This window comes from Acanthochromis polyacanthus, chromosome 9, assembly GCF_021347895.1.
Source record: "Acanthochromis polyacanthus isolate Apoly-LR-REF ecotype Palm Island chromosome 9, KAUST_Apoly_ChrSc, whole genome shotgun sequence".
NCBI lineage: Eukaryota > Metazoa > Chordata > Actinopteri > Pomacentridae > Acanthochromis > Acanthochromis polyacanthus.
Window position 1 is genome coordinate 1,426,982 of NC_067121.1, and position 21,102 is coordinate 1,448,083.

The 21,102-nt window shown below is 40.3% G+C and overlaps 1 protein-coding gene and 1 long non-coding RNA gene across 2 annotated transcripts; both read left to right on the forward strand.

Annotated features, from left to right (window-relative positions):
- Positions 1-1,722: 1,722 nt before the first annotated feature.
- On the forward strand, positions 1,723-9,525 carry LOC127535484 (uncharacterized; the record flags this gene model as incomplete). The annotated part of the gene is made up of 3 exons (XM_051953642.1): positions 1,723-2,079; positions 7,886-7,951; positions 9,144-9,525. Coding segments are annotated over 3 exons (795 nt in total), but the record flags the coding sequence as incomplete, so codon positions are not given.
- A 2,016-nt stretch (positions 9,526-11,541) lies between these two features.
- LOC127535601 (uncharacterized) lies at positions 11,542-12,541 on the forward strand. The gene is made up of 2 exons (XR_007944478.1): positions 11,542-11,801; positions 11,885-12,541. It is a non-coding gene; the product is annotated as an uncharacterized LOC127535601 (long non-coding RNA).
- The last annotated feature ends 8,561 nt before the right edge of the window (positions 12,542-21,102 follow it).

Below are 21,102 nucleotides of genomic sequence, written 5' to 3' on the forward strand. Positions count from 1 at the left end.
TCCTGTTTTCTCACAGTCACTGTGGTTACAGCTGCTGATGAAACACTGTGGGAGGATTGACAGGAGCAGAAGATCAGTGATGCCTCCAGAAGAGAAGCTGCAGAGGATTTGAGGGGAAAAGTTGGTTAACAAAAACACATCGAGAGTTTATCTATGATTTAAATACTGAAAATTGTGTCCATGATGATAATTTTTCAAACTACAACAACATCAGGTGCAATAAAACATGTTGTTATTGACTGACCTGATGACATATTTTTATCATTCTGATCCTCTTCATCTTTGTCAGTGGTGAATCCAGACACCATTTACCATCAGATCAATCATTCCAGTGGTCTCATCTGATGATATGTGTTGTTTCCAATATTACATATTCTGACACACAGCCAAGATCCAACTTTTAGAAAGGAAAGAAAATACAAACTTGACATTAAGTCCAGCAGAGATATTGTCATGACTATTTAAAATGTTGTCTGCTAATAAATAAAATGTGAATCCATGGAGGAATAAACCTCACATGTTGTTAAATCTCAACATGAAGACAACATGGAAGCAACTTGTAACTTTGCACATATGATGACAATATATAGACATCTATGGACACCAGTTTATGTGATCCTATGAATGAGTCCACATCATTATTTTAGCATTTCTGGAGATACTGAACCCCTTTAAATAGTTTTGCAAATACAACTTTATTTGTGTGTAAAATTGCCACAATTCCCCAATCTGAAAACAAATGAAATGTTTCCATTCAGCCACTATAACTTACTATACCCACATCAATAAGGAACAACATCTAAGACGGTTCAGTGAATTCTTTCTGATCTGACATGAGTTGAATCACATGTCAAAGGATCAGCTTTTATATTTTCAGCCAATAACAAAAGTCTCACATTCAGAAGGACTGCTTCAGTTTCCCTTTCTGAAATCATCTGGACTCAGAGCATCAGACTGTTCCATTACAGAAAAAGAAATAAATTCTCAAAAGGGATATTGCAATGGCAACTTGTCCCTTGTTCTTCTGATACAACAGTAGAAACCACTGGGTTTTCAATTTAATGTCTAGAAGAAATAAAATTAATCTTCAGCAATGTGATTTAAAAGCAAAGCAGCAGGAACTAACAGGATTACGGAGTTTTGTGTGTTTCTGTCCAAAGCTGTTCACAATCCAATATGGTCTTTAACAACATTTATTTCTTCATTTAGGTGTCAACTGTCAACAAAAGAATCTCTTTAGTTTAACATATGCATGTTTCTGCTTGGTGATGTCAGGAAATCTGCAGACGACACACAGTTGTACATGTTACTCTCCTCCAATGATCTTAAGTTAGAGAGTGAATGAGATCATCAGCAGAGACAAACACTCTGTTAGTCAGAGCTGTGAGAGGAAGGAGGAAAGGATGAAGGGAGGAGCTAAACTGGGACTCAAGTACAGAAAAGACACAAACTTTCACAGTGGAGTTTGATCCAAGAACAGACAGATTGTCTTCATCTTCAAGATGCTGTCAGTGAACTTCAGTCTGTTTGTCACTTTGTTTGTGCTCACAATAAGAGGTAGGTGACATATTTAACATGAACAGAGTTTCACTGAGAAAAACTAGTAGATCACAAAGTTCCATTTAATCTACATGGAATAAAACCCTTTACATTGTTCTCCTTCAATCAATCATCTTTATTTATCCATCTCTTCCTCTGCATGTTGTGTTCTTTCCAGAGTGTAAAGGAGAAGACAAAGTGAAGCAGCCATCAGGAGATGTCATTGCTGCTGAAGGAGACACAGTTACACTGGATTGTACTTTTCAAACAACCGCTACATCTTCCTATTTGTTCTGGTACAAGCAAGAAGTAGATGGATACCCAAAGTACATGTTACGACGCGATACTTATGGAACTGGGGATAATGCTGCAGAGTTCCAGAAAGACAGATTTGATGCTGAACTCAACAAGACATCAGTTCCTCTGAAGATCCAGAATCTTCATCTGTCAGACTCTGCTGTGTACTACTGTGCTCTGCAGCCCACAGTGACAGGAAACAGTAAAACTCTGTACAAAAACCTTTGGAGCAAAGACAACAGAAAACTCCACAACATCCACTAGAGGGAGACACACTCTGTTACACTTCTGTGGTTTTTAGGATTCAGTTCAGATTTTTCTGTCCAGCTCAGAATAAAGTCAATAATGTCTTCTCGTGTGGTTGCTGCCTCATTTAACTAATTGAAATTTGATGGTTTTTAGAGGTTGATCATAAGTTTATATGTAATTGGTGGCATACACAATATTTTCATTCATTTTTATGAACTGAAGGTTTTGGTGTTCATATTTATTTTTTTTCTTTATTTCTGTCCTTATTTATTTTTAATAACAGCAGTGTTATTCATGTAGTCATTTGTACAACAAAGATTCAAATATAGTGGCATAAAATCCACATTATGTGTAAATAGGAGGGATTCCATTTCCACAGCTTCAGGATGAGAACAGTAAGGTTGGAACATTATTTCAAATCATTATTTTCACAGTTGATTAATCTACTAAGACATTTTGGATGTTGTTGATTACATGTTTGATCTGTAAAATGTCAGAAAATGGTCAAAAAATGTCCAGCAGCCTTTCCTGAAATTCCAGACAATGTCTTCAAATGTCTTATTTTGTCCACAACCCAAAGATATTCAGTTTTCTGTCATAGATAAACAATGAAATAATTAAAAAACTACTAAATATATTCAGTGTTAACAATCTACAATTTGAAATTCATACAAACGCATTTTCGTCATAAATTGAATATCAATATAGTTGGTGATAAATTCAGTAGTTGACAAATTAATCAGTGAATACATCATTACATATTTAATCAACAGCAAATGCTTGATAGCCTCTTTTTTTTTACATCGGGCTGAAAAATGACTAAATTTTAAATTGAAATCGCAATTTGAAACAAATATGATTAGAAAATCACAAAGTCTGCAGTTTAGGAAGTCTGAGGTTTGGCTGTTAATTGATAAGTATAAATCTGTTGATCTTTCAGAGGCTGTTTATGTCCATTGATTCATGTTTACAACACAGTTTAAGCTGCACAAAATGGTTCAACTGAAGTGAAATCAGTGTAATTAATAGTCACACAGAGTTTAAACTGGATCTCAGTGGTTTTACAAAATTAATGCTTTCTTTCTGTGATTGTAAAACCTTTAACTGTGTCTCATTTGGTGAAACTCCATCACGTTTTCAACATACAAGTGAACGCTGACTTAGGGTTGCCACCTTTCAGAAATGAAAATAAAGGACGCCCACCACGACTCCTCGGGGCCACAGTTCAGTAAAATTGAAAAGACATTCACAGATTCAGACTTCCGGCATTAATAACTAATTAGACATATATTGTTAAAACATAAACGATGCCTCTTTCCCATCGTTGTAAGGCAGACAATGTGCTACAAGCCCAGTTTTATCAAAGTAGCTGTCTATCAAGCTGCAGGAATAACACTGGTGTCAACTGGAGTCAGTTGAAGGCTGCAGTGATTCTTGTGACACTACAGTGTATCAGAGTGAGGTTATTGAATATTTGTGTCTCTTCACTGTTGCAGCAGTTTTGCAATTTGCAGACGGTCCCTGTTCACAGCCGGCTGCTCATAGACACCAACGTTATTTCTGTAGCTTGAAAGACAGCTACTTTTGGGCTGGGGTTGTAACAAGTACCGTTAAAGCTCGTGTCCGGAGTTTCCGTTTGTTTTCAATTTATGTATCACTGTTTAACAAAGCTTAAATGTGTTAGTCTAGTTCGATACTATAATATAAAGTTAGTATAACGCGATATGAAAATTTATTCCTGAGCTCCGCCTTCCTCTCATAGACCCCCATGTTATTCCAAAAAGCGCCGGTTGCTGCCGACCAATCAAGTTCGAGCTTCAGCTTTGTCATGCTGTCAATCAACGGTTACGCGCACAGCAAGCAAGCCCATGCAGAGGTGGGCGAGCTACGCACTACGCAACCGCGCTCACATTTGTTTTGCTTGTGGAGGAGAGAGCATCAGGGCTCAGCAACTTCCAGAAAAGTTACCAATCCCACGGCTTGTCAGGCCAAGAGACTGCAGGACGTTTTTTGGCTCGGGGTGCTCGCGTCGCTCCCCGACCACGGCCTCCATAGCCCGGCTGACGCCTTCGTTTAGATGCCCGATCTCTGGAGGAAGATGTTGGGGTGTCTGGGACATACTCTTCGTCAGAGGAGTCATGCAATTCTGAACTCTAGATAGAAATAAATAAACTAACACATATACACGCGTAAATGCACTAAGTTTGATAAACAACGTCATCGAGAGGGATACACGAGTGTAATCACATATTGAAACTTTACTAGTTCGTCCTAGCAGATTCATGTTATTTTGGTATTAGGACAAGTTAGACTCAATACAGCATTCTAACGTAATTCCTTTATTATTTACTAAACGTACTAAATGTAGAAGAGTGGAAAACAGCAAAACAGGCCATATGCTGCAGCACTCCGGGCACTTCTCTCATGTACTGCGCGCGTGCACAAATAAAGGGGCGAAATCAGAGGGAGGGACCAACAGTGTTTTGGGAGACGCTGCGATTCAAACTCCGGACACGAGCTTTAATATATCAGAGTTCTGAGTGAGTTTTTCTTTACATAGGCAAAGGCCATTTATTGATCACATATAGGCTATTAAATAAATTATATTTAAAAAAATAAAAGCATTTAAAATACTATTAAACAACTTATGTATTTATTGAGTCACTAAAATACTGTAGAGTCTACGGCCACATTAGTCTGACTATAATCATCCTCTGGTAAATTCACAACCATGTACTGATGTCTCTTACCAAAGGGACTTCAGGAGATGATTATATGATGATAAACTGTGACCTGCTGGTTGGGTTCTCTCTGTTCTCATGTTTCTTACATGTTGGTCTCCTGATGCTGCCTTACTTCAGCTCGTCTATGAGCAACAGAAAACACAGTTTGCCCTGTATCTATTGCCAGGGTTCCAGTCTTCCCACTCACATCTGTGCTTTTGAAAACGTTTTTGCTTCTTTGGATGTGGTGGAGTTTCGGGTGTAGACATTTTTAAACATGCGGGAGCAGCAGCGTCTGTAACCAGGAAATCCGTGACAGGACCGGCAAACAGAAGTGTATCTGCTGGACCTCACATCGGGTCCTCACGACATAGGTCTAAGGAAGATGAAACTGGCTGCCCTTAATACTTCCTGTGTTTTATTTTGTTTATTATGCAGTTTTGATGCGTGTGTGACAGACGTGTACGGGACATTTATGAAAATATGGAACAATTAGCGTCCCGTATTGAATCAATAAGGGACGCTACAATTAATTGTCAAATAAAGGACGATTCCGTACTTTAAGGGACAGGTGGCAACCCTACGCTGACTTCAAGCAGGATCTGTCAGAACACTCACCATCAGATATTTGATTCAAATCATTCAGTCTTGGACACAAGGTGAAATTCAGGAACAGTCAGAAGGTTTCTGTAAGAGAATCTCAAACAGTCAACAGGTTCACAAGTAGCTAAAAAAATCACAAATGTAGATAGAAAGAGACAGAGTTTTAAAACAAGCAATAACATTTTCAAATCAACTCTAACACTAACTGGTCAACAGTGAAGTCCAGTAGAAATTGGAGCATTGTTCTTCTAACTCCTGTTATCAAAGAATCATAAAAACAACCTCCATCACAGTTAGTCAAGATGCTGCTACCAGTCTGTAACCAGCAGGAAGAGGAACAGAGAGAAGAAACTAAAGATCAAAGAGGAGACGGAGAGATTCAGGGAGGAGCTGAGCTGTTACTGAACTATAGAAGAGACACAAACTTCCACATTCAACTCTCTATCAATAAACATTACTTTGTTCAACATGGTTCTGTTGGATAATTGTGGGTTTTGTGTGTTGCTTCTCTACATTTTAACAGGTATGTGACCTCATACAACACGAGAATATTGTGATTCATTTACATCATCTAATGAGATCAGATAAACCTTATGATGAACTTTACTGTTTCCTCACTGGGGACATTTTCAATAATAACAGTTTTCTCTTCCTTTAGGTGTCAACTGTCAACAACTCACTTCAGAAAAGGATGAAGAGTCCAGTTTAGAAGGCAGCACTGTGACTCTGTCCTGCAAATACACCAAAGGAGCTGCTGATTATTTCTTCTGGTATCGACAACATCCAGGAAAAGCACCACAGTTCCTGATCTCTCATTTGGAATCGGGAGACATATCATTAAATCCAGTCCCAAGACTTTCTGTTACAGTGAGAAAAGAAGAAACAAAAATGGATCTGAAGATCTCCTCTGCTGCAGTGACAGACTCTGCTGTGTACTACTGTGCTGTGAGGCCCACAGTGACAGGAAACAGTAAAACTCTGTACAAAAACCTTTGGAGCAAAGACAACAGAAAACTCCACAACATCCACTAGAGGGAGACACACTGTGTTCCACATTGACTATTGAATGTGTTCTACTCTGTTTTTACTATCTTGGTTGATTATTGTCATTTGTATACTTTTATTCTGTGTATGTCTTGTTGTTTTTATGGTCTTATGCCCTGAATACTTTTATTGTTTGTGCAGCAGTTTCCCTCTTAATCTGAGCCAAATTTCTCCCACGGGAGACAAATAAAGAACTTTGACCCTCCTCTCTTTACTGGTTTGTTCAGATTCATTGTGGAATCACTTTACCATCAAACAAGAGGACAATGTACAAGACGTTGAAATTTGGAAACCATTCCAGCAGTCAGAAAATCTCTTGTCATTTCTCAGAGATACTAAAGATTTGAAGAAGGAGCCATTTTCAAATATGTTCAGTTATAACATCCAGATTGTTGAGGTGTGGTGATCTTGCTTCTTTTACAATGACAGTCCCAGGTGTGGTAGGACGGCCCAGTCCGTCTCCACAGCTGTGTATTGGATCAGCTGGGAGTCATCGTCCTGATGCACCTGGTTTACTGGGCGGTGTCACATCACGTTATATCCGGGAGAGGGCTGCGCGTCTTTCACGTGCGTCCTCTACCTGGAGCTGGAGCGTCACCTCAGCAGCGTGGTTTGCCGTGGCAATCTCGAGACGCCGGCTGAGTATTTTCTCTACCTACCTGTCAGGTACGTTCCAATGCAGTCACTGCGTCTCCAAGCGACGTTCATGCTGTGTCTGATCTGCTCTCTGCTCTTAGCAGAAGTCGGCCTGTATCCTGGCCGAAGGCTGGGAGTCGGGTGTGTGTGGCCTCGGAGCTGGGCATAATAACCCAGGCATCGCGTTGGATTCTTCAGGGAGACTGGCTCATTTCTGTCTTTTTCAATGTGTTTGCTGGGCTGCACGTGAAATGACTATGGTTTCTGACTGCTGTTGGCAGTGATCGTGTTGTTTCTCTGCAGCTGTCTCACCTGATGCCTGAGGAGCTGCGTTTTTATTGACGGGCGGCTTCACGTTTGAAGCAAGCTACTGCTGTTCTGTCTCCGCGTTCATCGCAGCAAGCTCTGTGCCCATCGGGAATGGCTTCAATGTTCTTGCTGTATGGTGTTTTAAAAACAATCTTGGTGTGCGTGTGCCCATCGCCTAGCACGCCAGTTATTGCTATTGTTTGTATTATTATTACTATTAGTATTATAATTATTTTTCCACTGATCCGTTATTCTTTATCATTCTTTTTTTTGTGATTCTGTGTTTAGTCCTCCAGTTATTATTTCTTTGGGATTTGTATGTTTGTTTTTTCTGTTTTTGCTGTTTTTGGTTTGTTGGGCTGACTGGGTAAGTAGGTGGCATTATCAGCCTTGGTGGTGACCTTCAGGGCTCAGCATAGTGTGGTGTCAGGGTAGTTCTAGAGATGTGTTCCTGTGGCTAACTGTTTTCCTTTTTCTGTGGACAGGAGCTGTTGGTTTGGGTGACGAATGACTGGCTGATCCCCACTGAGGTGGTGGTCCCCTCACTTCCTGTACAGTAGCACACTTGGGTGTCCATCAGTGGTTTTGTTTTTTTCACGTGCGGTGTGTGGCATCCGGACCCTCCCCTTTCAATCATCCCGGTCTAGTAAGCCCTCAGTCCTGTGTTCAGTGTGTAGATTTTCAGTGGCTGCACCCTGGAGGTCCTAAAAGACTGCATCTATTTTGCCACTCCCTACTGAGTTGTTTCGTGGGACCACCACTAAGGTTTTTTTAATTGAATTATTGCTATTTTTAAAAATATTGTTAATAATTCTATTTGTGCATATTTTGGAATCACATCTGTCTCTGGTGTTGCTCATACGTGTGACCTCTTCTGTCTGTATTGGAGCAGTGGTTCTCTCTAACCAGATTTCCTGGGAGTGAAATTCCCCCAGGTGGCGTTGTCAGACCTTTGGTAGCTAACAAAACACATTTAACCCTCGTAGCATTGCCACACAATAATACCTAGTTAAATATAATCAGCATCAAAACAGACTTCAAAAAAGTCTCGCAAATATGTTTCTGTTCCTGTTCTGCTCCATCTTATTGCTGCAGTAAACATTATCAACAGTTCACGTCTCATTTAACAGCTCCAGGCTTCATGGTACAGAACCAAGTGTCATTGATCCTCTTTTCCATTTCTATTGGTTCTTTCAGTTCTAAACAGAGAAATAATAACCCCAGAAGGCTGAAATTTTCTATCCTGGAACATCTTCAACTTGTGATGTACATGTGTCTTCTTGGTGATGTTGTCAGGAATCACTTGTATGCAGACGACACACAGTTGTACATGTTACTCTCCTCCAATGATCTTAAGTTAGAGAGTGAATGAGATCATCAGCAGAGACAAACACTCTGTTAGTCAGAGCTGTGAGAGGAAGGAGGAAAGGATGAAGGGAGGAGCTAAACTGGGACTCAAGTACAGAAAAGACACAAACTTTCACAGTGGAGTTTGATCCAAGAACAGACAGATTGTCTTCATCTTCAAGATGCTGTCAGTGAACTTCAGTCTGTTTGTCACTTTGTTTGTGCTCACAATAAGAGGTAGGTGACATATTCAACATGAACAGAGTTTCACTGAGAAAAAAACTAGTAGATCACAAAGTTCCATCTGTTAACAGCTGCTGACTGTTTGCCATTGATCACTGATCTTTATTGATTCATTTCTTCCTCTGCATGTTGTGTTCTTCTCCAGAGTGTAAAGGAGAAGACAAAGTGATGCAGCCATCAGGAGATGTCATTGCTGCTGAAGGAGACACAGTTACACTGGATTGTAGTTTTGAGAGCAGTGATCCAAGCCCCAATTTATTTTGGTACAAACAAGAAGTACATGGCTTTCCAAAGTACGTTTTAAGAAGTGGTGCTTATGGAAGTGACAATGCCCTCGAGTTCCAGAAAGACAGATTTGATGCTGAACTCAAAAAGACATCAGTTCCTCTGAAGATCCAGAAGCTTCAACTGTCAGACTCTGCTGTGTACTACTGTGCTCTGCAGCCCACAGTGACAGGAAACAGTAAAACTCTGTACAAAAACCTTTGGAGCAAAGACAACAGAAAACTCCACAACATCCACTAGAGGGAGACACACTCTGTTACACTTCTGTAGTTTTTCGTTCAGATTTTTCTGTACAGCTCAGAATTTTATTTATTTATTAATTTATTTAATCATGAACCATGTAATTATCATGGGACACATAGAATCGATGCATTACATTTAGAGTGTGTAGCATAGAGCTAATTTACAACATCCATCTCTGGTTGGGCTTTAAAGTAAATGTATTGAAAGACCAACAACACAAATAAAAACAGCACAGACAACATTAAAAACAGATGACCCCCCCCACACACACACACACACAATAACACAATCCACAGACAGTCAGGCCTTATAGATTTCATAGGTGGGTACATTCTTGTGAACAGAAGATAATTCCTTTAATTTGGTCCACAGACAGTTAGAGACTACTTCCAGTCCTGCATTCAGTGTTTTTGTTAGGCCTGCTGAAGCAGGCTCTTGATAGGGCCCCTCCTTCTCTGTGTTTTTTTTCTTTTCTTTCAGGTGCACTGGGTGCTGTGGCGGCAGGTGAGGCCAATCACTGATTGCAATCAACTGAAGCAGGAGCAGGTGCACCAGTGCCACTCAACTCACCTTGTCTCACAGTAACCAGGCTTCAGTCAGCTCTTAGAGGCTGGATTGTAAACATCCATTGTCAGTTCTCTGCACATGGTTTGTTCAGTTTTTCTCTATGGGACCTCAGTAACTCTGTTTTTTCTCAGTCGCCCTTCCTCCTGCTCTGGCTCACCTTCGTCTGGATATCTGGTTTTGTCTACGGCCCAAACCCATTCCTCCCTCTGGACACGTTGCCTGATTCATCTCCGTCCTCTTCACAGCTTCCAACCCCGTCAGCCTTCCCCTGCCGTCGCAGCCCCCTCCACAGCTCCTTGGACCCTAAGCCCCCCTCCAGCTTCCCAGTTTTCCTAAACTCTGGTCATAGTAAGCCATGCCTCAGTCAGGAATAGAAGTCAGAAGTCCAGTTTAAGAGAAGTTGTAGAATTTAAGTTTTATAGAATTTTGAGATTTGTCCGACAGTTAACATTGCTCTGTGACTTCCTTAGTTTAGCCCTGTACAATCTTGTGCTGTTTTTGCCTTGTTTTTTTGAGACCCTCCTATTATATTGTCCTTGAGTATTTTCCTTGCTTTGAGCAGTAATTCTTTTGAGCTGGGGCCTATTTCACGAAGCAGGTTCACTGAAAACTCTGAGTTTCTTAACCCTGAAATGAGGGAAACTCAGAGTTTTCCGTTTCACGAAGCGAGGTAACTTAACCCTGAGGCAGAGGGGTAACTCTAGCCTGTTTCACAAAGAGGGGTAACTTCAACTCCCGGTCAGTTACCGCAGTAACAGACTCTGAGTTGAACCTGGTCGGCAGCAGGTTTATCTGAGAAAACCTCGAGTTTCTCTCTGTCTCCGTCCTCTTTCAGCCACACACGCTGTTTCATTTCCTCATTCACTCAGTCAGTAAGCGAGCGAGTTTTGGCGTAGAACAGCTTTTATTAACGATCCAGTGGATAAAGGAGCAGCATTACTGCACAGATAATTAAATATTTGTCGGTAGATTGTTATCAGACCGAGCATAAATGTTCTCGCATTTCCGGACAATTATCGGTTTGAGCGGTACCATTTCGTAATCGTTTCAAGTCCATAATCTACATAAACAACCTAATCCGTCCTTACATTTACATTACCAGCCGCAGTCATGCTCTCACATCCAGCAGATATTGTGTGTTGCGCTGCGGTTCTTTGCAAATGGAAGTTTTTATATAATGTTGGAGATGCAGAGCACTACAGTAAGACAACTGTATGCAGGACAGTCAGAAAAGTTTTCCTGGCTCTGAAACGACTTTTACTCATCATTGTGGACACAAACCTGTCAGAACATCAAGGAGGAGTTCCACAGGATTGCAGGTGAATGATGTAGAGATCTGTTAAATTCATTTTAAATCATATTCTGTTAATGACATTGTGCTGCAGCCTCAGACTGGGATTAGTCATTTTAATTTCTTTTAGGATTTCCCACTGTGAGTGGCTGCATAGATGCACACACATCCCCATCACAGCTCCCTCACATCATGAACAGGAAGTCCATTCACAGCATAAATGTGCAGGTAGGCTACAGGTAGACTGACTACTGTTTCTAAATGTTAAAGACTGCATCATAGTTCAACATCTGTCATTCTCTGCACTGTCCAGATCATATGTGATGCTGCATACATCATTTCTAATGTGGAGGCCAAGTGGTCTGGGTCTGTTCATGACTCCAGGATTTATGGAGAGTCTAACCTGAGCAACAGACTGCAGCGTGGTCAGCAGCATAAAGATTTTCACAATAGAATTCTCTTGTCTCTTTCCTTTAATATATTCTGATGTATCCACTATACAGTACAGGAGAGTTTGATGGCCTTCTGCTGGGTGACAGGGGTTACCATGCCAACCCAGGCTGATGACCTCATACCCTGACCCTGAACCAGGCCCCCAACAGAACTTCAACCGGACTCACTGCAGGACCAGAGCCCGGGTGGAGATGACCATAGGCCTGCTGAAAGCCCGTTTCCAGAGCCGACGTCTCCTCAGGGTGACCCCTGAGAGGGCCTGTGATATTACTGTGGCATGTGTTGTTCTTCATAATATTACCACTATTAGAGGAGAGCAACACCCTGCCCTACAAACTGAAGACCCAGATGATGAGCCCATCCACCTGCAGCTATCCAGGACAGCAGAGCAGTCAGAGACACCGTATGCAATAATCACTTTAGAGTTTAAGTCACCATCATCACCACCACAGCAAATAAAGACATGATACACATTTCATTTGGTCTTCTTTATTTCCTACAAATAAAAGAGATAGTTCAGTTCATGTTCCAGTAGTTAACATAATTCACCTGTGACCATCACCACCTCTAACTTGTGCTCCAGTATTTCAATTTCCAGATCTGCCCTCCTAATCTGTTTTTTGGATTTTTCTCAGCAAATGCAGTTTGTAAATCTGTTTTACTGATAACTGGGAATACATAGAGGACATTAAATTATACAGTTGCACATGAATTCCACAGAATGGAGCTCTGGTGTTTCCTGAACATCCATCTCACTGTGTCAGTCTGTGCAGTGGAAGATGAGGGACCATCCTGCTGCTGTCCAGCCATGCTCAGTTAAAAAGGATGAGAATGTGCAATACTTCAGTGTAGGCTAAATGTCACACTCTATATTCCACCTAAAATCTGAATGGAAAGAGAACTATCAGTAACACACCTCTGTATAAAACTTAAACTACCATTTGGATAAATGTTTGGAGTGTAGCCTACTTACAGTTACAAGGTCTGTCGTGGTGTGAAGGGGCCAAAAGACAAAAAAGACACAAAAGAGAACTATATATATATATATATATATATATACACACACACACACACACACACATACATACATATATATATATATATATATGTGTGTGTGTGTGTGTGTGTGTGTGTGTGTGTGTATCCATGACCTTTTATACCACCGTTTTACAGGCATCTGCTTTCTTTCTGTTGGCTGAGCAGAAGTCTGTGTTAGTTTAAATAGGCTTAATTATTTAACAGGACATGATATGGATGCAGACATTTAGGCTATGTGTGGATAAAACAACTGCACAGTCAAACAGCCACTTAATATTTAGGCTACTTTACAATGTAAAACATGATCAACACGAAGTACCTCCATGAAATAATGGCGAGATCTGACCTGTTTGAACAATGTTTTTATATTTCATCTTAAGCTTCTCCCCCGTGCGCTTCTCCCCCGCGAGTTTTAACCTAAATGAAATAACTTACTAGGCTGCCATTCACACAGTTATTCCCTGTAATATTATTACGATTACAAAGGACTACATTTAAACTTACGCACTGATCCGGGCTGTTCTCCACGCCGTCTCTCTCTCTTTTGCAGCTGCAGCGGTGTTGCACTTCTTTCTAAAAACGTGTTCAAACTCGCCATATGAGCGCGTTAAAAACTTCCAGTTCAAAAACGCAGCCTTTCGCTTCCCCGTTTCCATGGTGACTCGTCGAATCGGGGTTCCATTGATGCTGTCTTTTCAGAGTTGCGGTGCACGCGCGTAACTCCGGGGCTGAATCCCAAACCGTATGGAATAAGATTACTGTCAAAAGTATTCATCCACGATTCTAACCATTCGTATTCGTAATGTTAAACATTTGTATGTTAATAAAAAATGTGTACACAAAATTCTGCTGTCATATGCATGAGTTTGATAAATTAAGGGTTAGGATTGTTTTTACGAGTATGAACCTAAAAGTTGTGAGTGCAACTCTAATTTCTACGACTACGAAGTCTTCCCTGTGAGGACGAATTCAAGTTTATGGGTACGAGTAGAAAAATACTGGAATGACGTCACATAGGTCACAGGGGAAGGTAATCGAACACAGATTGCTCCAAACGCGCATGCACCATTTATAAAGAGTAGACGCCGGGTGGACCCGGTGGACCTACCGGGGCAGGTGACGCCTCACAGGTCAAGTAAATAACACATCCAACTTCTTGTAATTTATTTATTTCATGAAACTGTACTGTTTTAATTGATATACAGTTTATGGACGAAAGACGGTACTGCTTAGCTTGCACGCTAACGAGCCGGGCCGGTGACACATTAGCCTTCTAATGCAAGGAGGCTAAGGAGGCTTAATAACAAAACAAACATAATTTGAGATTATGAATCGTGGCAATTGGCGTATGAATCAGCCCATTGTACAGCCTAAATTGCTGTAAATTAAGTCCAGTTTTAGTTCTTTGCAAACTCAGACACGTGCATTAGTTTAGTTTACAATTAATCTGGCGGAGTTCGGTAAAGTTGGAAAGATATTCACAGATTCGGACTTCCGGCATCAATAACTCATGAGATATATGTTGTCAAAACATGAACGATGCCTCTTTCAAATCGTTGTAAGGTAGACAATGTGCTACAAGGCCAATTTTATCAAAAGTCGCTGTCTTTCAAGCAACAGAAATAACATTGGCGTCTATGAGCAGCTGGCGGTGCAACGAGTGAACAGGGACCGTCTGCAAATAGCAAAACCGCTGCAACAGCGAAAAGAGACACGACACATTTATTCAATAACTTTACTCTTGTACCCTGTAGAGCCACTAAAATCACTGGAGCCATGAATCGGCTGCGGCTGGTCAAACTACAACTCTTTGTTTGGTGCTAAATGAAAAATTGAATTTTAAGGATTTTTTATGTTTTGTATGATTATTTTATGAGTATTAAAATGGCACTTTTCTTCATGTATGTGGTATATTTTATATAACACACAGGAAAAATGGCATAAGGGCATAGTGTACTTGTCATGCCATTTTTCCTGTGTGTTATGTAAAATGTTATGTAAAACGGTATACCGTCTTTCGTCCATAAACTGTATATCAATTAAAACAGTACAGTTTCATGAAATAAATAAATTACAAGAAGTTGGATGTGTTATTTACTTGACCTGTGAGGCGTCACCTGCCCCGGTAGGTCCACCGGGTCCACCCGGCGTCTACTCTTTATAAATGGCGCATGCGCGTTTGGAGCAATCTGTGTTCGATTACCTTCCCCTGTGACCTATGTGACGTCATTCCAGTATTTTTCTACTCGTACCCATAAACTTGAATTCGTCCTCACAGGGAAGACTTCGTAGTCGTAGAAATTAGAGTTGCACTCACAACTTTTAGGTTCATACTCGTAAAAACAATCCTAACCCTTAATTTATCAAACTCATGCATATGACAGCAGAATTTTGTGTACACATTTTTTATTAACATACAAACGTTTAACATTACGAATACGAATGGTTAGAATTGTGGATGAATACTTTTGACAGTAATCTTACTCCATAAAACCGCCCCCTACACACTCCCCCTACACTACCGAGTGTCACTCCAAAAGAAGTCACACTCGGAGCTGTGGAGGGCACTTTAATTGAAGAGGGAGGGTATAAATACGATCGTCAGGAATGGGATGCCCTGTTGCCTCACCGGAAAACAGAAGACGTCATCGCCATGGTAACACAAAGACGCCTACTGTTATGGCTGTAGCGCTGTGGCACAGGCTGCAACTAACAAGGATCACTGCTGCTTCCAGAAGACGAAAGCATCCCACTTTTTTTTCACTGACATGTTTTCCAATCCTATTATCTGGCATTTCAAATCCAACAAATGAATGAATGAATAAATGAATTCTGTCAGTTGTGTTCAAATTTTAAGGTGTCAGGGGGTGCACAATTAAATCAAACGTCAGCAGAGAAGAAGATTTGTTTCTTTTGATTTACCTTTTTACACCACTCTTTTTGTGATGTTCTGTCAGTGTGAAAAAGGCGTGGGAGAAATAATGGACGCATGTGGAACTCACATCAATATGTTGTTTCCTCCTCCATTTCGACGTTGCACTTCCTGAAAAAGTTGTCCAGAGTGAGCATCGATGCAGACTCGCTATTTAAGGGCTGAACAGTCCACTCTCCCTCCGCACTACGCGGTTTGGGACGGCCCTTAATATGGAGGACCCTCCGCGGGAACGCACAAACGGAGGGGTAGTGTGTAGGGATAGTGTGTAGGGGTAGTGTGTAGGGGGCGGTTTGGGATTCAGCCCGGGTCAACCTACTCCGAGTTAATTAACCCAACTCATATCAGCCGTTGTGAAACCAAAAACTCAGAGTTTTCTATCTCAGAGTAGATCAACTCAGAGTTGCAGAAGAAACTCAGAGTTTCTTGAACCTGCTTCGTGAAACAGGCCCTTGCTCTCTGACCTTAGTTAGTTATCAGCACAGTTATAGTTCCTTGTATAATTCTGGTAATCGCAATTAGCTCGACCTTAGTTTTAGTATTATTTCACACACAGCATTCCTTCCCAGGTTTTACCTGCTGAGGGCTTGTTTGGAGTTTTTTTTTTTTTTTTGCTCAACCCCTAGGGACACCGTAGTTTCCTAAAGCCATTTGAGTTTTGTACCTGGGATTTTCCTATTATTGAGAACTGTAGTTCTTGTTGCATGTTTTTAAGAGTTCATATGGACACCAATGGAAATAATTCTTTACATATTTATTTTAAATAACAGTGTCGTTATTCACATAACCATTTCTACAACAAAGATTCAACAACAGCAGATAAAACCAACATAATGTGTAAATAGCAGGGATTCCATTTCCACAGCTTCAGGGTGAGAACAGGAAGGCTGGAACTTACCATTATTCTCACAGTTGATTAATCTGTTAAGACATTTTGAATGCCTTGATGACATGTTTGGTCTATAAAATATCAGAAAATGGAGAAATAATGTTGAGCAGCCTTTCCTAAGATTACAGATAACCTCCTCAAAAGTCTTATTTAGTCCACAACCCAAAGTTTTCAGTTAACTGTCATTATGTAGCAAAAAACGAATGAAAATGAACTCATTTTAAACAAGCTGCAATTTGCAATTGAAAAACATTATTTTCTTAATACACTGATCATCATTGCAGTTGTTAATAACTTAAAATTATTCAGTTAATGCATTATTACATATCTAATCAACAGTAAAAAAAAAATGTGATAAGCAAATCAAAAAGGCTGCAGTTTGGGATGTCTAAAGTTTGGCTATTAATTGATAAAAATAAAGCTGTTGATCTTTCAGAGGCTGTTTATGTCCATTGATTCATGTTTACAACACAGTTTAAGCTGCACAATATGGTTCAACTGAAATGAAACCAGTGTAATTAATAATCACACAGAGTTTAAACTGGGTCTCAGTGGTTTTATAAAATCAGTGTTTTCTCTGAGTGACTGTAAAACCTTTAATTGTGTCTCATATGGTGAAACCTCATCATGTTTTTAACATACAAGAGAACACTGTTTTAAATCAGAATCTGTCAGAACACTCACCATCAGATATTTGATTCAAATCATTCAGTCTTGGACACAAGGTGAAATTCAGGAACAGTCAGAAGGTTTCTGCAAGAGAATCTCAAACAGCCAACAGGCTCACAAGGAGGTAGCCCTTTAAGCTGCAGTCAATTCCAGCCAAGTTCAGTACAAAAAAATCGCTAATATTCTATTTGTAAATAAAAATATGACGAGAAATACAGGGAATATTGGACGCACATCGCAAGATGCATTTCCTCGAAAACGACCTATTCGTGGATTATGTTCCAACTTCAAGACATGTTTTGGACAAAATATTTTACTGACTTGTTTCGTCTGGATGTCCAAGGTTGGATTATGGCCGTTTTTTGTGGAATATTTGCATCTGTGTGTAATAATGAACCTGGAAATGTGAGTCGTGCTGTGTACGTTGAAGCCGTGTACAGAGAAAGGATGGATGGATATTCGTTGTTTGTCGGACAAATGTGTTTATATTACCGCTGTGGTAATCACATCTGAAAGTGGTTTATACCGGCGGATTCATGAGAATCTAAGCTTTCCATCGGCGTATAGTGTTTGTATAATCGTGTTTGCAGTTTCAGACATTTAGCAAATTGCTTATGCAGATCTCAAAGTGTACCGGGGGCGGAACACTGAAGCGCAACGGGTTAAAAAATCGCAAATGTAGACAGACATGAGAATTTTAAAACAAATAATAACAAACTCCTGTTATCAAAGAATCACAAAAACAACCTCCATCACAGTTAGTCAAGATGCTGCTACCAGTCTGTAACCAGCAGGAAGAGGAACAGAGAGAAGAAACTACAGATCAAAGAGGAGACGGAGAGATTCAGGGAGGAGCTGAGCTGTTACTGAACTATAGAAGAGACACAAACTTCCACATTCAACTCACTATCAATAAACATTACTTTGTTCAACATGGTTCTGTTGGATAATTGTGGATTTTGTGTGTTTCTTCTCTACATTTTATCAGGTATGTGACCTCATACAACACGAGAATATTGTGATTAATTTACATCATCTAATGAGATAAGATATACATTATAATGAACTTTACTGTTTCCTCATTGGGGACATTTTCAATAATAACAACATTTTTCTCTTCCTTTAGGTGTCAACTGTCAACAACTCACTGCAGAAAAGGATGAAGAGTCCAGTTTAGAAGGCAGCACTGTGACTCTGTCCTGCAAATACACCAAAGGAGCTGCTAATTATTTCTTCTGGTACCGACAACATCCAGGAAAAGCACCAGAGTTACTGATCTCTCATTCGCTGTCAGGAGACATAGGAGTAAATCCAGTCCGTGGACTGTCTGTTACAGTGAGACAAGAAGAAACAAAAATGGATCTGAAGATCTCCTCTGCTGCAGTGACAGACTCTGCTGTGTACTACTGTGCTGTGAGGCCCACAGTGACAGGAAACAGTAAAACTCTGTACAAAAACCTTTGGAGCAAAGACAACAGAAAACTCCACAACATCCACTAGAGGGAGACACACTCTGTTAAAGCTCTGATTTGTGACTTGTTGGACTGATGACAAAGAGAACAGAGAAATGAAGCAGAAAAGATCAGAGACAGAGCTGCTGTGGAAACACAAAACACTATGATTGGCTGAATTAAGTTGAAAAAATGATGTCAAGAGGTAATGGCCCCGCCCACTGAACTTCAGCTCATCCACTCACATTATTTCTTCCTCATTGTGCTGCAGTGGAAGAACATTGTTCATCTGATGTGTGTCTGACTTTAATAACTCCAAAGACATGTTGCTTTACCTCTTTTTGTTTTCATCTCACTTCATAGGTGAGTTCATGAACACATGAATTTCTCTTTAACCTGCTGTGTTCATGTTCACAGTTAAAATCACTCAATATTCTGTCTTTGTCATCAAGTTGTGTACAATCTAGTTGTGATCTGAGCTCCAGTTGAGCTGTTTGTGTCCACAGAGTAACACTGTACAGGTGACATTTTCCACTGTCTTCTCCTCTCAGCCTCATGGACAATGTGAGTCTGATGGCTTCATTTTCTCTACTTTTTCCAGGACTAATAGCTGAAGACACAATCTCTCCTGTACAAGATGTAGTCAGTGGAACAGAAGGAGAATCTGTCACACTCAGGTGTAACTATCAGACAGAGTATGATTATCCTATCCTTTACTGGGACAAACATCATTCTGACCTTCAGGCTCCTCAGTTCATACTCTATAAAGGAGGAAAGTCAATCTCAGATGAAAATATTCCTGATAGTCGATATGAATCCCAAACAACAGATACATCAACTACATTGACCATCAATCAGCTAACCCTGGCAGACACAGCTCTCTACTACTGTGTTCTAGACACACAGTGATACAAAGTGTAGCAGAGGCTGTACAAAAACCTGAACACAGATATGAGACTCCTCTTCAAAGAGGAGGGAAGTGGTATTGAGAGCACAGCTTCATATCAGATGGATTGTGCTAATTCCTGTTTTCTCACAGTCACTGTGGTTACAGCTGCTGATGAAACACTGTGGGAGGATTGACAGGAGCAGAAGATCCAACATCAACCAAAATCACATCACAAGAAAGTTTGAACATAACAAAAATAAATAAAAGAAAAGAGAAAGTTTGACAAAACCAAGAGATGAGAAAAAGTCATATTTCTGTAAATCTGAACAATATTCACCAGGAGGACAACATTCTCTCTGACTCATCACATGTCCTGTTCACAGAGTATGTTCTGTTCAATTCAGACAGGAGGTACAGAGTCCTGCTATGCAGGTTCAACCTTTTTAAAAACTCTTTTTATCCCCCTCTCAATAAAGTTCATCAATGAGCATTTAGGTGCAGCTACCAAAAGGAAGTCGCTAAATGTTGTGCACATAGGGATGTATGAGTGTATTTTAGATTTTTTCGTTATATTATTTTAAATTATTTAAACTTATTTATTAATTGCCATGTATCTTATATATTTTAGCAGTATGTGCTCTTTATTATGTGTTGCCTTTGTTGAAAACAAATTTCTCCCACAGAAGACCTTGACCTTGATGATCACAGTAGCAGAAAAGAAAGGGAGGGAGGGGAAAGGAAAGGAAAAAGGGGGGAAGGAAATAAAGGGAAAAAGAAGAAAAAGGAGAGAAAAAAGAGAGAAAGAAAAAAGGGGAAAGGAGAGAAGGGGAAAGAGAAGGGAAGAGGAGAAAAAAGAGAAGGAGAAAGAGGGAAAGAGAGTGAGAGAAAGGGGAAAAAGGGGGAAAGGAAGGAAGGGAAAAAAAGAAAAAAGAAAGAGCAAGACAGACAAATAAACAAACACATCTCTAAAAGGCTATCTGGCCTCATTGGCACCGAGTTGGTGGCACCTGTTTTAGAATTCATTGAGGATTGGGGGGTGAGGGAACAAAGGAGCATGTCTGTCCTGTGTGTGTGGGGGGGGGGTATGTGTGTTTATGTGTAAATGTGTGCACTTATGTATTTCATTGTAAATTGTGTTTATATATGTATGTGTTTATGGACCCCTCGAAAACGAGATGCTACATCTCAAGGGGCATTCCATTAATAAACTTCAAACTTCAAACTTCAAACTTCAAACTTCAGTACAACCAGACAAAGCATGAGCCATATTTCAGAGAATAGTTTAAACTCCAGTGTCCAGATGTGCAAGACAGCTTGAGATTGATCCACACAGGCTCAATGCTGTAACTGCAGCCAAATGTGCATCTAATTACTGACTCAGAGTAGGTTCATGCTAATCCAGCTG